At 35.5% G+C, this 18,685-nt stretch overlaps 1 protein-coding gene across 12 annotated transcripts in view; it reads right to left on the bottom strand.

The window, feature by feature from the left end:
- Positions 1-18,685, bottom strand: part of NTNG1 (netrin G1) — a 157,905-nt gene that overhangs the window by 34,027 nt on the left and 105,193 nt on the right. For 6 of the 12 annotated variants that reach the window (XM_042806476.1, XM_042806487.1, XM_042806486.1 and 3 more), the window contains exons 5-7: positions 16,807-16,833; positions 6,754-6,819; positions 4,796-4,855 (exon numbers count right to left, since the gene is read on the bottom strand). In XM_042806476.1, coding sequence (XP_042662410.1) covers positions 4,796-4,855; positions 6,754-6,819; positions 16,807-16,833 — 153 coding nt within the window. The remainder of the gene's footprint in view (positions 1-4,795; positions 4,856-6,753; positions 6,820-16,806; positions 16,834-18,685) is intronic. The other 6 variants (XM_042806485.1, XM_042806498.1, XM_042806496.1 and 3 more) reach the window with 2 other exon arrangements.

Below are 18,685 nucleotides of genomic sequence, written 5' to 3' on the forward strand. Positions count from 1 at the left end.
AAACTTCTTCATATTAAAAATATTAAGTAGAGTGGACAAAATTGTCAAACTTCAGCATGCTTAAATCCACAACTGTAAGTAAAATGAAAGCTTTGTTCTGGCATAAATGATGAGTATTGAAAAATACTACTGAACCTGGGCAATGCTAGGCAACTTGGGAACCAGAATGTTTTATTTCAAGACCAAACAATTCCCTAGTTTGACAATTTTGGCCAGCACCTCCTAAAACAATTAACAGAGAAGAAAAGGAAGGAAGAGAGGTGTTATATAAGAGCTACTTCTACTGCACTTCTGAGGTAAGCATTAACCTATTTTTATATTCTGAGATTATAAACAATTAGGCTGGGAAACATCATGAAAATTCTGATATGTGTACTGAATAGGAAGCATGCTTACTGCAGCCATCTGAAATGCAGTTGGCATGACAGCTGCTTTTAAAAACTCCTTCATTAAACATAGAATGCTAGTGCCTTTTAGTCTTTAATCACAAGCAGTGGTTGGTTTTATGCAGAAAGAAGGACAAATTAGAAGTGTATCAATATCATAGAAGGCACAGCTACGCTCTGGGTAGAAATTTTGTGGAAGTCTTGTCACTCAACTCTGAGATTATGAGCCCAGAATGAATGCAGGAAAGATTATTAGGATGTTCAGGGAAGTAGAGAGCCTACTTAAAGATTGAAGACAAGGATAATTTGGCTTGTTTAGTCTAGGAAACTGAAGGCAGGGGATATCACTGGGCTATAAATACATCGAGGAGATAGCCTTCTATCCTACGTGAATATTTGTGCTAATGGACAGCACTGGTGCAAGAACAAATGGGTGTTAACCAGCCATTGAGAAATTTCAACTGGAAATTAGGAGATGGTAATTAGCCATTAGGGCACTGAGGTTCTCAAACACTCTTCCAATTTGTAGTGAAAACACTGATGCTTTAGAGATGTAGTTTATTAATTGGTGAAAGAGATTACAGTATGTTTCCTGCAGTAATGGAGTACTGGATGCAGTGACTTGGAATGGCTTCAGGGTCTGGAAGTTAACTTAGCCTGTCATTAGATAAAGCTGTGGTAGAGGGTATAAAATGTTTCCATACATGACGGGCCAAGTGCCCCATGCTGCATTTCCTATGGTATGCTTCTGATTATGCTGGGGCACCCAATAAGTCCACTGATTGTTGGCACAGGGCATCAGATACAATATTTATGCCTGTCTGTATTTTTATAAAGAAATAACAATACTGGTGCATGTTTATGTCATGCACACCTAATACATATACGTTTCTTTGGATGTTGTCTGATGTAGTGGACTGTAAATATATTGCATCTTTTCTTATACTGTACACTTAGCACAATATATGTTTCAATCCTGAGATCTGCCTTTCTGCTGTCAGGAAACATTAATTCAATTTACATATACACACTTAGTTAACATATATGCATGCTTGTTTTTGTCATTGTTACACTGCTAAACCAATGTTTTGTGGTCCAGGCCAGTGTGGTAACTTTGCCTATAACTGCTGGAATACAGTAAAACATATGGTGTATCAGTCTCAGGACATTACCACTTGATATAATTGAGTGGGGATGAAAAAAGTGCTAATGTTTGTTGTCTTTTGCAGCTGGTCAGTGTGATTCAGCATCTCAGCCAGGCACCAAGCAGCATTTCTCCCCTGGTATATTCACCTTGCTCGAGTAAAAACTGCCTGTGTGGGGCAGAGGTAACAGATCTAAAAATGGAAACTAGCACTAGCAAGCAGGAATCGCAGGGAAAATTGTTATAAGTTTTCTACATTTGATTTTTAAAATAAGACAGACTGCTTAGTGGTAAGCAATCTCATACTTCTGAATCTCAAAATCAGAAGCATTGCTGCCTTAGTCACTCTGACAAAGGACATGTTTTCTGCTAGCATTAGACAATTTGTTTTGGTGAGACAATACTGGACTGTTATGTTTGTCAGACTTGTGTCGAAACGTAATCATACTGTAGGTGAACTTAGAGAAAATAATTTACCTTGTTTTTTGAAACAGTAACAGGCAGCAGAATACTACATTTTTATGTTTCAAAAATATGCAGACTATAAAGTGCCAGTAAATCAGACTATGCTACATCATCTTTTGTGTTTAAAGTAGCAGAAACAAATTGAGAATATTCTGTGAATGAATGACTGTACTACTTCACTCTGAAATTGTGATACAGCCTTCAATATTACTACTGCTACACATAATTATTCATTACAGCAGCACAAGAAACAAAGGTGCACATGAAGTAATTTGCTCTGTAACAAGTCTTGCTCCAAGTTATGATTTGGACTGAAGAAATATGTAATAGTTACAAAGGACTTGGTCTGATGTGCACACATGCTCCTGAACATATGCAGAAAGACTACGTGGGTGCAGATGTGGCTCATCAATATTCAAGGTAAACAATGAGACCAATTCTTATACTTTGTTGCATTCTTATTGGTACTGCTCTTTTGTAACAACTGTGCTGTGCGAAAGAAAGGCTTTGTCTCAAAATTAATTTATACTAAGATACAGGAAAGCTTTAGGAATCTTGATCATCAGATTGGCAAATACTACATGATGTAGAAAAAAATCTCATTTAACTCAAAAACAGCCTAACATCTGATCAAAGATTAGCAATGGTGCAAAGGAAAAAAAAAGGAATGGCAAGTAATGATTACATCATTTTTTTTTTTTTCTATTTTTTGCTTCTCCCTGCCTTCCCCCCCATTTTGCTAGTGTAATAATATGAACTTATTCTGCTTACTGCTGTTGGCCTGATCAGTGAATCCTTTTTACATCCCTCTGTGTTTATAAAAAAAGCTATGGTACGGGTCCTCATATGACTGAAATTGAATTATTTTCTCCACTGGCTCCATGAGGTGCTACCCTAAGCCAAACACAGCATGTAGAATTGCATTCAGCATCATGCCAGCTGGGAAGCTAATACCTGTGAATGCTGTATGGTCTTGCTAACTTATCATGTGGTTCACCTCAACCAGCACACCAAGACCAGAAAGTAGCCTGATTATTAGAACTGCACAGCTTAAGGTTTTTAGGCACATGTCTGTGGCTAGCAGCAAAAACACCTTCATGCGCTGGCAAAGCCATGCAATCACTGAAAGAGATGGGGAAAAAGTACCAAAATCAGGCTGCACATGGTTTACCAACAATTACATGACATGAACTTACAGTGCTAGAAAATGCTGCCTTCAGTTCTGAGTACTACATGTCAGAAAAGACACAGATAAAATGGAGACAGTTTAAAGCTGAATAACAATAACGTGTAAATGGTTTGGAAAATAAAACCTCAGAGGAGAGGTAAAGAGAGGTTTAATGTGAAGGGAAAAGGGAGAAGAGATAGTCAAGTTAGATTTTATAATTGTCTTTGGATGAATCAGGAGTTGTCAAATCACTTGCCAATTCACAAAAGGATTGACTGTATGAGCCTTTAAAAACTATTTCCAATGCAATGATTCTATTGCAACAATCTCGATCCTGTTGTAGAAAGCACGATAAAATTCCCCATTGAAAGATGCTCATAAAGAGGTTATAATGTAATGGTTTTGTTTCTATAAATGGAACACTTTTTTCCCCCCCATTATAATACTAAGCATTTACATCTTTGAGATGACATACTATTGTGCTGTGGGGATGAGGTTCAGCTGAAGCTTCAGCTATGACCAATAAAACATGAAACATCATCATATGAAACAATGGTAAGCACACATGGAAAGGAAGCATAATTTTTAAACTAAGACAGGTAATGCACGAGACAGCTATTGGTGTCATTTCCTAATTAAAAGCACAAAGAGTATTTCAAGGAAAGTGCATTCAGAAATCATTACAATATTTTTTTCTTTTTCATTTTCAGTAACTCTTATGTTCTTCCTCTGTACACTAACAAAAGGCAAACAAAGGATTCATTGTAACCTTAGAAATGACCTACTTCATAACAAACAATATGGCTGGTTATTATGATCTCATCAAATGGGTCAAAAGAAGTTCAGGCATTTGTTAATACTCCTATTCCTTGTTAATATGTATTTCATTAATAATGAGATATTCACAGTAGCTACAGAAAGACAAAACATCTTTATACATACTCTTTACAGATAAATTGATGAGGAAAAACGATGATAAGAACTCAGGGTTCAGATTGTGAATGATACACATGCAAATGAAACAGGTTGCCTGTAAGTCAGAGAGAATATTGGCATCCTTCATTACGCCCAGATAATTCCATTATTTTTATAAAACACTGAAACGTCAGTTTAAAATGTAATGCCTACACTCTGAATTTGCGCACTGTTACAATAAAATGAAGATGTAAGGCACACTTACAATGCATTAAAAGACATAACTATGCATTACACTCCATGGCATTTACAGATACTTCTTGAGAATATGGACAATTGACATTTTATGTATTGTTTGCCCTCAACTAATCTGCTTATGTATCCTCTTTTACAATTTATACATATCAGTGAGGAAAACAAGACTCTAGCAAACATTTGCTTTCTAAGCAACAATCTGAATGGTCACATTCATACATTTAGCTCCTTTAAAAACAAATGCCATGTCACTTTCTATGCCAGCAGCAACTGTCTAAGAAGCATATTTATTTTCTTTGTATAGCTTATGTTTATGTGACTTAATGCTTCTGTTGTTGTCAATGAAGATGCCTCACCAGTAAGCTGATGGGTACACTTCACAGATATTCCAGATTCATACAGTGCAATGTTTTCACAACACAGAGCACTATGGAATCACTGTATGAATCCAAGAATTCCTACCTCTCTTGTGGTTTGCAACTTGAACAGAAGAAACAGTTGACATAGCTAATTTGGGAGCAACTGGATAAGTAATAAAATGAACAGTAAATTAGAGAAGGTATCATATAGGAAAAATCAAAAGATTAAAATAAATGTCTTTATTTTCTAACTTTTAAATTAACTTTAACATTCGTTATTGTTTTGTAAGAAAGGGTGAAAGTTAAGGAAAATGAGTATATACTATCAACTATCAAATCATTTGAGATGTAATATCCAATATAAAGACAGGAAATGTCATTCACATCTATACATTTTGGCAGTTTTATGTTAGAGGTTATTTGATGATTTCTCTGAGTCCATGACCAATAACTATATGGTAATCAGAGTGGTCTGCAAAGACTTTTATTAAATTTGTATGCATATTTATTCTGGCCTAATAGCATAAAGAAATAAAATGGAATAAAATAGTATTAGATATAGGCAGATTTCTGTAATTATTGTCTTCATACACTATCCTTGACTGAAGTATTTAATCTACAATAAGTGTTAAACACTGTAACAATATGCTGCAAGTATAAAACTTGAATATAAATGCTTGTAAGTTTTTGTGTTTTGTGCTCCCTAACAAAAGGTCAAAGCTAAATTTACTAAAACTTATTTCTGGGCAAGAAACACTGAAAAAATTTGTGCTGTTCAAGATGTATTTTGCAATGAAGTTGACTTAGATCACAAGTAGTATAATTAAGCTATGAAATCCATTAGAAATGCTAAGTATCATTTCAATGGGAATGTTTTGATTTAAAATTCTTTTGAATAATATAGCCTAATCCTTGCAGAGAAGCAGAGATCAATCTGTTTGTTTGTTTGTTTAAGGAATATGTGCAAAAGCTTGGAAAATACAACATGGGCTAAATGAAGTTACTGGAATGCTAAGTATCACTTCATCAGGGATATTTAATTTAAAATATATGTGAATATGCAAACTAAAGTACACTGTTAATCTTTATAGAGAGCACAGATCAATTAGTATTTTCTGTTTTGCTGGGCACATAGGAACTTGCACATAGAACATGGTAGAAGTTATGAGTACATGCATATGTTTTGATGTGGTCATTATGATCAATGGATTTAACTACAGCCTTTCCAATATAAATCCCCAACAGATTCCCAATATATTTTATTCAGTTTTGTAGCTGTTTTCTAGATCACTTTTTCATTAATTTTACTCTCCATCTGTATGGGTTACAGCAGAGAAAGGACACCCTTTGAACAGTCAAAGCAAGCCACAGGACAGATTTCTGCAGGGATTTTTTTGGGAGCAAAGGCCTGTAAATAAGGAGAACAAAAGCACATTGTTTTTTATAACGAACAATCATTTTGAAATGTGAAGTATAGCTAAATACAACCTCAAATAACAAAGAATCTTATTTTTATTAGTCATTTTAAGAAGTTGTTCTGTCTCATCATGCCACCGTCTGTGAGTAATTTTTTGTGTGGCACTCAAATTGCAGAAAACTATGAGTCTGTCCTGCAGAGAACCTGCTTGCATTGTGGATGGCACACAAGCTGAGAAAGCCTCTCAGCTAACTTGGGAAAACAAAGTGGAAACAAGACATTAAAAATGGGTTTAATGTAGACAATGACAATCTTTCTCACTCAAAAATCTCAAAACTTACTCAAAATATAGACTGTACTGTCTAACCAAGTCCAATATTATCTAGGGCTTTCTGTATATCGGTACTTATAATCTGTGTGTCTACTTTTCCAGACTTTTTGCAGTAATGTGCACAATCTGAGTGCTGGGAGACTCCCTTTTCAGATAAGCTTTGTTTTATGGTTATTTTCTCACAGAATGGCATTACTTAGCACCAGAAGAAAAATGTGTTGGATTATCATTGTTACTACTTTTGACACCATGTGGGACTCCTTGAAAGCAATTTCAGTAACTTTAGACCACTAGGAACTTTACATTATCCTACCTTGGTTTGGTTTAGAAACCTCAAGGGAAGAAATATTCGGCCATATCCTATCAAACTTTGGAGGATCTGCATGCATTAGGAAAAATCAGGTTTTGTTATTTACATCTGTGATATTGTTCTAAACACGCAAGCATATGGACAGAGACATAGATTACAAACATCCATTACTGTACTAGTCTAGATTGCACTTGAACAGTACATGACTCCACAGTGAACAAGAAAACAAGCAATTGATGATTCCCAAAACACCAAATGGACATAAAATACTGTGCATAACAATTTATCTTCTGAGGTTTAAATTATAATTTTTCATGGTGAGAAGATATCCTGGACCAATATATATGGTTCTAACACCAGGAACAAAACAGGAACATACTCTGTTAAATCTGATCTGCAGAGATAAAATGAGATTATTGGAAAAATATGGATTTCTTACCAAAAAGACATATCTTGCCATAAGATCTTGTTTTAAGGCCTTTTGAGTGAATTATATTTCTGTTATCAGAAGAAATATATTTGCCAGTAGAGTGGGGCTTTTCTTTTGCTCTCACATTTTGTGGGTTGTATCCATTCCCTATTATCTATTTTACAGTTTGATTTTTTTTTGGTAAAAATATTAGATGTCTAAATTTCTTAAAAGCCCTACATAATGTGTTACTTACATGAAGGCATTTTGTCTCTCAGTGGAAGAATTAGCTATATCTATTTAGAGCTTCATCTTCTTTGGTCAGTGTATTTTGGTGCTGAGGAGTGATAATCCTTAGAAGAATGGGTGTTGGAGCTGAAAGTGAAGGGGGACGGGGTTGTGGGGGGAGGAAAGAAGACTTTTGTTTGGGCCCTAATCTGGGATATGGTATTTATATTCTCCTTATTTTTCTGTTATAATATTTTCTCTGTTTCCATTTGCCTAGCTTTGAACATCAGCGTTGGACCGTATTTTTATCATCTTCTGTGAGTACTGCAGTGGTTGTGTCCTTTCTGAGCTGAACAGAATTCTTTTTAATGGTCACATCAGCCTACATAGCGGTGATGTTTGTGGGGAGAGAACTGTTTCTTCATTTCTACCTACAAGGAATTCAGCTGAGTAGTGAGTAAATTGCAGTTGTCACAACTTGGTCGGCATTGGGGATCTAGGTTTACAGATCTTTTTGAAGAAGGTGTGTTTTGCTGTTATGTCCATCTTAGTGGAAGACCTGGAGGGAAGCTACAACAAAAAGACTGGGGCTTCAAACGTCTGATATGGAAGGAGGACATCTCATAGTATCTTCTGGCCCATTTGTCAAGGGTGAAGAGAAATTGGTGGGGTGGGACTGGCTGTCTCAAAAGTCCTCCCACATAGATGACAATTCAGGGAAAGGATGGTGGCCTGCACTATGCCGTTTACTGTTAGGTAGTCTTTTGCAATTAAATCAGTCAAGTTGTGATATAATCACCTTGTTACATCATATTCCTGCATTTTTGTGCTTTTTCCTTATAAATCAAGAAAACGGAAGAAAGAAAAACCAAGTCAGTTTGGTAGATTCTCAAACAGTCTATGTATTGATTAAAAATAACCTGCCTCTACTGGTCAGATCCACCAATTCACACACATAGGAAGTGCAAACACAATAGTCAGAGTGCAAGACAAAAGGTATCTAAAAGTCGTACTTACTGAGGTGGCATGATAACCCTAGCCCACCGAAAGACTAATTCCATGCACCTGAGAGACTGCCTTCCTCTTTCTCCTTCTGAAACACTGACTAGTTATAGTAAAGAAGTTTCAAGCACACACAAATTTCTTGCACAGTTAATTCACTGTTAAAATTCTGGTAAATTTAGGAACATCTAGGCTTGACCAAAAGATTTGAAAGGGACTGGACATTGGAGAATACATATAAAAATCAGTAGCTAAAAAAGGAAAAGCAATCTCTATTGACTACATTGTGCTACTGTTCCCTGAGCCTTTTTCTCTTTTAGCCATTGTGCAACATCAGAGTTGTTGCAGCAAACCTGCAACATTTCAGACTGGAGCTTCCAAGTATCCTACTTCTGTTGTTGAATACTGTGGGGCAGACCTACTGCAAAACTTCGCATGCACAGTGGTCTTCAATTGAAATGGCCTAGGTATTACCAGAAGTAAAAGTAATAGCAACAGAGCTTTGTAATGCCTTAGGACTAACCCACTGGAATACCTGTCATTTAATAAACTGTAGGTCCTATATAGGAAATCAGACATTTTATATAATCTGATTCATATGATCAGTAATATTTCATATATAATCTTATTCTGATGATGACTTCCCAAAGTAATCTCTTGTCCAAATAAAATCATTACTTGTATGACAGAAAAATCAGTGTTACATATTTCTTAGTAATGTTATAAATGCTATAGATCCATACTCATTTTAGCAAACTTACTTAAAATGGAGGTTGTGACTTACTGCCAAATAATTAAAAATTCCCATACCCTTTAAATTAAATTACTTTGAGCTGAGTTTCTTAATGGGCACCCAAAACAATGAAGAGCATATTTATAGTGCCTGAAGACTACCAATTAAGTATTATTACTAGTGATTATTACTAGTGATTAGTGATAATTATGACCATCTTAGAAGGGGCTTCTGGAGGTTATCTGTTTCCACTCCTTGCTCATAGCAGTATCAACTTCAAAGTTAGATGAGGTTGCTCATGGTCGTATCCAGCTGAGACCAGCTGCTGTCCTCAGGGTGTCTGAACTGCTTGGTAATGTGGTTAATTCTCCTGGAGCTGTAATGTTTCTATTATGTGCTTTTTTTTTTTTTTTAAATCCTTGGTAAAGAGAATTTTTTTACATCCTTATTCATGGAATGTATTATCACCAAGATTACTTTTTTTTTTTTTTTTTTTTTTTTTTTACTGGAGGTGACTTTAAATGCTTTATCTAAAGAGGTATGTGAGACATCCAAGTCAAAGAATGTTGACCGTCATTCCCACAAGTATATTGGAGCAGATGAGTCATCCTTTGAACACTGGGGAGATTCATTTAGCAGCTAGTTGTTCTTTTATAGCAACTTGTGAAAATATTTCTAGTCCCTGGTGATTAACATTAAGGATTTTATTTATAGAGAAGTTGACTAGGTAAACCAAGCTTTTCCAGAACAGTTCCGTGTATGGACACTGTATTCTGTAATGAAAGTCATTATTTGCCAGAATAATTAATGAATTTTGGTATAGGTATTCTAGAAGATATGCTAAATAAATCTACTGTAATATATCATATGACAGTTATTGTGGGCAAACAAGGCTACAGAAATGAGAAAAATAGTTTCTAAAAGTAAGTTTTAGTGTTATTACTTAAAAGCAAAGCTACTGTAGGCAACTTGAAGAGTAGGGGTGTATGAGCAGAAAATGACATTTTAGATTTGCACTGGGAATTTCCTCATTTTTAGTTACTATTGTTCCAAAGCCAATTATATGCACAAAATAACTGTGGGGGGAAAAAAAAAAAAGATTGCATTATATTTATTAGATGTCTGATAATTTTTTTTTTTTTTTTTTTTTCCCCTCCCAATCCTTTTTTTTGGATATACAGTATTGGAATTACCTATGATATTAAACAAAGAAAATCTGTCTCAAATATTCACTGGAACTGCAGTCTGAACCATGGGCTAGGTCATGGTTTCAGATTGGGGAAATAACGGAAACAAACAAGTAGTTTCAGCCTGATTCTGACCAGACAGCTGTGCATGAAAAAAACCTGTCATGATGTTGGCAGAAATGAATCAGCACTTCGTTGGATTCTGACTCCAGCCAAATACTGAGCTGGCAGTAAAAATTAAGCCCACTGAGATGGGCTATCCTTCCTCAGGGATGAAGAGTGCAGGTGATGGAGTGTATTATGGCTACACTGCTGCCCGGGCATCTGTGCTCTGCAGCAGACTAGCATATTTGCATCCCCCAAACTGTTTCTGCTGACCCAGTCCACGAAAAATGTATTTGCCGAAAATTACTAATAATAAATCAATAAGTCTTAAATAATGCTCACTCTAATGGCAGACAGGGAGCACTTGTTTTGACAACTATCATTACTTACGTAATTTATAATAACAATAAGGAACCCTAGTGAGAGACTCTAAGATGTTTTTAAACTTTCCTTCAACTTCTATTTAAAACACAAAAAAGCATTAAAAAAATTCTCATTGTAAGATTAATAATTCTAGTAGAAGTCCATGTTTCTAGTCATAGAAAACTGGTCTTGCCACTGCCTGTGTTAAACCATACATAGTTGAGAGTATCTGTTCTAAAACACTGATGTCTACTGAGCACGGTGGAGTTATATGTATGACAGTGGTTTTAGGTGTATTAGACAAAGAATTAGGTAACTGCTGGAATAATTGGGTGTGTTTATATCAGATCCTATTCCATCGCTTCTTGAAAAGATCACACTACCATTATTACAGCATTTCTATCTCTTTAGGTCTGTTTGAAATCATGATAACCTACCTCACATAAAATTTGCCTTTTAGAACTTTCATAACACTGCAAAATCTAACTCATCTAAAGAGAAGAAATGATGAAAAAGTTGTTTCTTTTTTTTTAAATCACCCCTTTATTTTAAGTTAAAAAAAAAAATACTTGCCTAATGTTAGGCAGTCTTTTTTGGAGCAATGTAGGAAGTTTCATACCTGTTCCTCTGAAGAAAGGAGAATTCTGCATAAATGTGGAGATGGGGTTGTTTTATGGCGGCTCCTCAGCCATAACAGCTTTTCTAACTGTTGGAAGAATTTAAATGCAATTAGTCCTTTACGTGCCCACTTGTCTTAAAAGAAAGTGATCTTTTTAGAGGCTTAAAAAAAAAAAAAATCCAATGATCCAGCTCTGTAAACTTTTAGATATCAGAAAAAAATCCACTGATTTTAACAAGTGTATTGGCTATTATCAAACTAATGAGGTCTGAGGGAGTATTCTTCAATTGTAAGTATTTTCACTAAAAATATTTGCAAAAGCACACAATGAATTCAAGTATTTTTGGAAGGAAATATTTAAGTACTTTCTCATGATAAAAAAAGTAAATTATTCTGTTGATAGATTGCAGGGGTTGTTCCTTTTTATTTTGATTGATTCTGCTTTTTCCTACAAAGATGCTAAAAGTGGCTGGTTGACTGGGATTATTGTACAGTAATTCACAACTGATGAAGAACAGTAAATCAAGATATTTTTTTTTTTTTTTTAAATCATAACGCTGATTTGGAAACTTCATTCTTCCCTTATACTTTTTGAAATAAACTGATTACATGTCTAAGGAACAGAAAGAAAGAGGAGAGAGGAAAATTCAGAAGTGCTTTTTTTTTGCAGCAATTTCTCTCCAAGCCTTATAGATAATTGGATTTTTAAATATCTTTGTGGGTCACGTCAGCTCTCTATAAACTTCCTTGAGTAACTGCAGCTAAACTTGCATACTGCAAGTGCAATGTGTTTTGTTATGGGTACCATGGTACATATTGAAATGTTGGTATCTTATACTCTATCGTGTCCTATCACTTGATTGTTTATTAATGGATTAAAAAAAAAGATACCTGTGAACTAAGCAATTTCTCATACATTACAGCAAATAAAAAAAGCACTGAAAAGGCTATTTGACCAATACATTGTTCTTAAGTAACCCAAGATGATGAAGGTAAACTGGGATGAAGAATGAGAAACAAGAGTAAACTGCCAGTGGCCATGTCTGCTAGACTGGTAAGAATGGCTCTTCTTATCTGTCAAAATTGGTGGATCTGGCAAAACAAAAACTGAAACAAAGGCTCCCCCGAATCCCACCCCAACAACCCGTCAGTGCTCCCTGGAGCAGTGTTGGTAGTTTCTGACCCTGCACTAGAAATCACTCTGCAAAGAGACAGTTTCTGCTCAGTGCTGGGGTCAGTGCAGGCGCTCCGCTTGCTGAGCTTCAAGGGTGAAATCCTAGTTATATAGAAGAACACTGTCTTTGTTATGAATCTTTTCGGGTCAATAAACTATTCATAATGTCTTTTATTTGGAATGTTAAATTTCTTTCAGATCCAGTGTTCAAATGAGTGCATTAAACCACAAAGGCCATCAGTATTTTCTTTCAGCCCAGTAATGTTTTAATGTAATGGAAAATCTAACTGTTAAAGTGAAAAATTCTCAGTGCTTCAAAGGATTAGAGGAAAAACAACTACTGTTACAGGCTTGATATTATAATCAGTTACTTAGATAAAGTGATTGCCTTAGACTAGGAGCCTGATTAACAGTATTACTTTTTAAAAAGTCAGAGCTGGATAAAATTGAATTGAAATTAAAACATTTTGCTAGTATGTCCAAAATAATATCTATAGTCTGAAGACAATATGTAAATGTTATAAGGAGATAAACATCTTAATTGTCTCTCAACAGTACAGTTCTCTCTGTAAAACTTGACCTCAAATAATAATAGAAAAGTAAAAATAATAATAGAAAAGTAATGTACAACCTAGTTATGCATGTTTATTCCTACTGATATTTGTGAATGTTGTGTATATACTCTAGTCCAGAGCTGGGCAGTATAATGGCTTTGATCTCATGACTGTAAATTGAATGAGAGAATTTCTCAGTTACTGCAAGGGGGCCAAATCAGATCCAAAATACTTTGTGTTGTTATAAAAAAATAATAAAAAAAAAAGAATCCACCAGTATTTGCACTCACAACCTTTTAAGATATATACACTTACCACATTAAAATTTCATACCAAAACCATAAAATAAATAAAGCTATACTTATCCTGACACCATTTTAGTTTCAGGAAAAATACCTACTAGATCTTTAAAGGTTAAGAAAACAATAAAATAAGAGCTGCCCATTCAGGTTTGTTTTTTTTTTTTCCCCTCACTTTTGTGTCTTGCATTAGTTATCATTAAAAAAGATTCTCTTAACTTGAAATTGGCTATAAAGAAGAACAAAACATAGAGAACAAAGCAGAACACACCATTTGATTACCGTGATTGCATCTTGCACTTGGGTGCACGGTCTGTCTCTAAACTCTGACTCATCTGCCACCAGCAGGCTTTAAGGTGATAATCACCCACGCAGAGCTATTTGCACATCATGTCTATCCTATCCTGTATCTAATTATACCCTTTATAACAAACTGTTTAGCATAATTAGTGGAGTTATGTTTTACAGGGAAAAAGATAGAAGCTACCGTTTTGAAGATTCAACTTTTTGAAGGCATACAGGTACAGATTAGTAACTTTGGTATTTGGTCACAATAATGAACACTTTGATGCATTGGTCTATGTAAAATTGTACAATCATTATTTTAGCAAGTAAAATAATGTAATTTTCAGAATATTTACATACTGTATGTAATCATTGCTTAAAATTATGAAATGGTTTTGGGACTCATTAATTGCTAACACTTTTACCAGTATTTTTCCAGACACGGCTGAAAAATGCTGAAAGGGCCAGCATTGGAATCAGGAATGCTGGAAATGATCAGAGAACCTATTATTCAACTGATAAACAACAGCAGGTACAAATGACCTTAATGGGAAAGCTCTTTTTTTTTTTTTTTTTTTTTTTCTTTTTCCTTTTCTTCTAGATGATCAGAAAGGATGTTTACTTAATGACCACTCACTTTGTGTTTAAACTTGAATGATGAGCTGCTTTAATACAAGATCCTTTGAGGTAAAAAAATTAATAGAGAACGATACATATATGTGCACACAGGTAAATATATTTTATTTTTCTTCACTTGCTTTCACTGCAGTATTAAAAGCGTTAATTGAACATTGCTTGCAGTGGTATCTTCTTTGTATGCTGGCAGTTTAGTCTTCATAATCCCTGACCCAACCCCATCCTCTTTATATACTAGGAAAAGCTTGAAGTACACAAAAGCCAATACCCACCCCCTCCTTAGTGTTTGCTGCCAGGCAAAATAAAACCCAAACTGTATCTCCTGGGAGTAACTTCCCATCCCCAGATGGGGAAAAACTCTGCTGATAGGAACACAAACATTGTATTAGCATAGACAAAAGAAGAAATCATGCAGAATCCATTAAAGCAGCCGCAACTAATTAATCTTGTTTGTTTTTATGTGTTAATTGTACTTCTGTTAAATTCTCTTAGAGACCAGGATAAATTTATGGGTTCTATCCTTGTTTAATGATAATTCTGCTATTTCTATCCTATAGGAAAGATGTTTGTACATTGTACATTGTACAAGTAGAGCTATTTTCCCCCTGAGCTATTTAAGAAAAAACACATGAAAAAACCAAGCAGAGTATCAGTATTTACTTGTGCTCATGAAGAGATGCTCATGCTTCTTTCTTTCCAGGTAGGCAAAGAAGTGTGTTGAATTCTACCACATATTATTCCAAGACATTTACAGCAGATAAAAGATAAAGCATAGACTTGCAGAAATTTTTATTTCCTATGGAATGTTAAACAGAATTTTCTCCATTTGTAATAGATAAACTGCACTAATCACCCCAGCGTAAAAGACAGAGGTCAACAATGCATCCTTTCAGGTCACCATTGTTTAAAAGGTATTTGAGTTTCCCTATTAAGTTTTCAAAGGCCAACATCTGCTGATGCTCAGAAATGATAGATGTGGTGACGAAGGCTGTATGGAGTGTGAAGTGAAAACACAACCGCATAGTCCATGCAACACAGTACTAAGAAACTACAGCACAACCAAACTCCAAAGAGCTATTTTCCCATTCATCCCATTTCTGTTTTCAATGGCAGGAATATTCCTGAGAACAATGACAGAAACTTCTCTTTCACTGAGGTCGTTTTTTTGGTTATAAAATGTATGTATAAACACATGGTTTTGAAAATAGCATATCACTGTGCATTTGCAGTTGTGCGAATGCCAAAGAAGATACTACAGTGGGAAAATTACATTAATAAGATTGAAGGCTTTCATTTGCACATTATTGTCATTGATGCTGTTTCATTATTTAAAGCTACAAAACAGATGCCATGGCATTCAGCTGTTAACGCTGCTCTTATTTGCAAGAAGGCTAGTTTTGATGGCGTTTAGCTTGCTGTCTAGAGCTTAACAAATCAGCACCATTCATGAGCTTAAGTAAACTGAGCTGATTTATAAATTGACAGACCTGACACTGCATCGTAAAAAGCGAGACAGTTTTACCCAAATTATAAGCTTTTCAGTTGGGTCAAGTATGGCAAATTGCATTCTACTGCTATGGTATTTTATCATTGTGATAGCCCTGCATCACAGAAGTTGTGTCTAAAGCTGAGGTTGTGGGGAATATTCTTTCAGTCAGCTACAGCAGGATCCCATTTCCACCTCCCTGCTTTATTTGTAATCAGCTAACGTGCCATGACTATGTGCACTTCTCAGCTATGGAACTCAGTTGAGACTTACAGCTGAGCTACTGTGCACTTAGTCCCTTTAAGTGTTTTATTTAATTAATTGGCTATTTAATTGATATAGTAGTTCTTTACATAACAGTGTTATGGTTTAATACTTTGGTGCTTGAATTGTATATAGGAAAGCAGATTTTTGTGAAGGAACATAATTCTGTTTATTTTATACAGTAATTCCCAGTTCAAAGGCTGCTAGTGTTAATGCAAAGATTCCAGCAGATACACTGCATTTGCTGAGCTACTTCATAAAAATGAAAACTCTTCCCTTTATAAACTCTTCCATTTGCTCTCTGAATTTACACACATACATACAAGAATGAAAATTAATGGTCCTATACTTCTCTGGTATAAGCAAATACTTTTTTTTTTTTTTAAAAAGGTGCTCAACAAATATTTTCTGTGGAACAGTATCTTAATTCTCCGTATAACACTCCATTTTATAGCACTCAGTTTTCACCTGCTGATCAGAACTGAACAGAAAATCTGTGGTTGAAGGCAGATGTGTTGTCCAGAGTGACATTCTCTCTGACCACATAATACGGTTACATGTTAATGCAGCAGAGGAAGGCCAATACATTATAGGCTCCTGCACTGTAGAGCACATTTTCAGAGAAACATTATCTACAACAGAAAGGGATGTTGGGAAATTAGATCCAAGAAGCTGAATGACAATGCAAAACAATACTGGTTTTATTACTTACTACCAATACTGGAAATACTGGGTATACCTGTAAAGAAAAAAAAAACACAAAAAAGTGTAGTTAGCTGTTTGCTGTAATTGGCTGAGCTATTACATCTAAGATTCTGAAAATAATTTTCTCCTAATTTTCAGAATATTATATCAATACATAATTAAACCCAAGCAACTGCCAATATGTACCCAGCCCTTTATAAATGCAGAGTCTTTAGATTTTTCAGTACGAGGCTGCAGGGACCACTAAAATGTATTGACAGATGGGTAGTTCTGGGACCTACACCAGCTCTCTGAACTTCATGAATTTGTTCAGAGCAGTTTTGTATTTCAACTAACCAGCCATTAGGTTTAATGTTCTAGATAAAAATATCAGTCATGCATGTATTATGCAGATCTAGGAGAATAATTTAAGCAGAGGATAGATGCATGGCAAACTGCTTTGGCCAGCTGCTTAAATCAGTTGATACCTTCTGTTGCATTAACTGTATATAGCTATTTTTGTCTCTTTTACCTGATGGTTATCTAAATTAAGCTATGGAAATGGAAGGTAATTGAGCAAAACCATCTAATGCATTCGGTTGGTCATATTGACTAAGCCTCTCATTGATTTTCCTTTTTTTTTTTTTTTTTTTTTTTAAACTCCCTTCCCCACCCACCCCCCAACCCCCCGCCCCAGCTTTCATTTCAATTCCTAAACTGAATTAATGCAAGGAAACCATTCCAGAGGCAGGTGAGATTTACCAGAAGAGGTAGGGCTGCTGAGGAGTAAAACTCCTCTGCTGGATTAGCAATGGGGGATCTCATGTTGCATGATGCAGTCCCAACATGTAGCTTGTCATCAGGTCTGCCCTGAAAGGTGTGTAGCACAAAAATATGGATATGAAATCTTTCATGAAATGCCATTTTCTTTAGATTAAATGGCATTGCTTATGGCACTGTTGCTAGTCTCTTGGGTTAAAGTCACAAATTGTGACTCAGTATTTAAATCGTGGATATTTGCATCCTCTCAGTTAAATACAGTTCGCCTTTTGTAAGTTTTATTGACTTCTGATGGCATGCATTTTACTGCAGAAATCTGTCTCTTTCTCCATTAAACATCTGCTATACGTTTTTCAACATCTATCTTGAAGTTCTGTCTCACTTGGAGACGGCATGGACCTCATTCTGCCATTAAGCAAACTGGAGCACAGGAATGTCTTGGGGATAAATGATATTCACTGTCAGCTAGGTCGCAGAGTCAAGTTGGGAACATTTCTAACACGTAGCATGGCTAAAACTATGCTGAAGTAATTGCATTTGCAGAATGGCAATCATAAACAGATCTCTTGCGTTTCACCACATCAGTCCTGGGGCACATGTCAGAACTGCAACTCTCGTTTCACATCCTGTGGAACCTGTGGTGCAGCGGAGCGCTGGGTACGGCACTGGAGACAGCACCTGCTGCTAACCCAGCCCCACACTCAGATGTTGTTTGCAAACTTAATTATTTCTACTTCTGCTGAGATTAACATGTATTTTCCAAAATTTTAGAATCATGAGGTATTGAAGGCTAAATAAAAGTATTGTCATAATAGAACAGTGCTGTTATAGTTCTAAAAGTAACAAAAAGTATTTTTTTCAGCTAGGATACCGTAAAAGCACTGCTACCCTTTGTCTTAAATGTCAAAAAGGCAATCAATTTAAAAATAATTTTCCCTGAAGTTTCAATAGCAGCTTGTTTATATTTTTGCAAGTCATTGTAGATATTTTAAATTAGCAGGATTAGTTTTCCTTTATACACTGATGGAACCTGCACAAATATTAGATAAAATACAGATACTGTGTTCTCACACTCACACTTCCACTGTGAAATGGTATTTGTATTTCCTCTGGGTATACTCCCCCGT

This window comes from Tyto alba, unplaced genomic scaffold (assembly GCF_018691265.1).
Source record: "Tyto alba isolate M040663 unplaced genomic scaffold, T.alba_DEE_v4.0 Super-Scaffold_1000006, whole genome shotgun sequence".
Classification (NCBI taxonomy): Eukaryota; Metazoa; Chordata; class Aves; order Strigiformes; family Tytonidae; genus Tyto; species Tyto alba.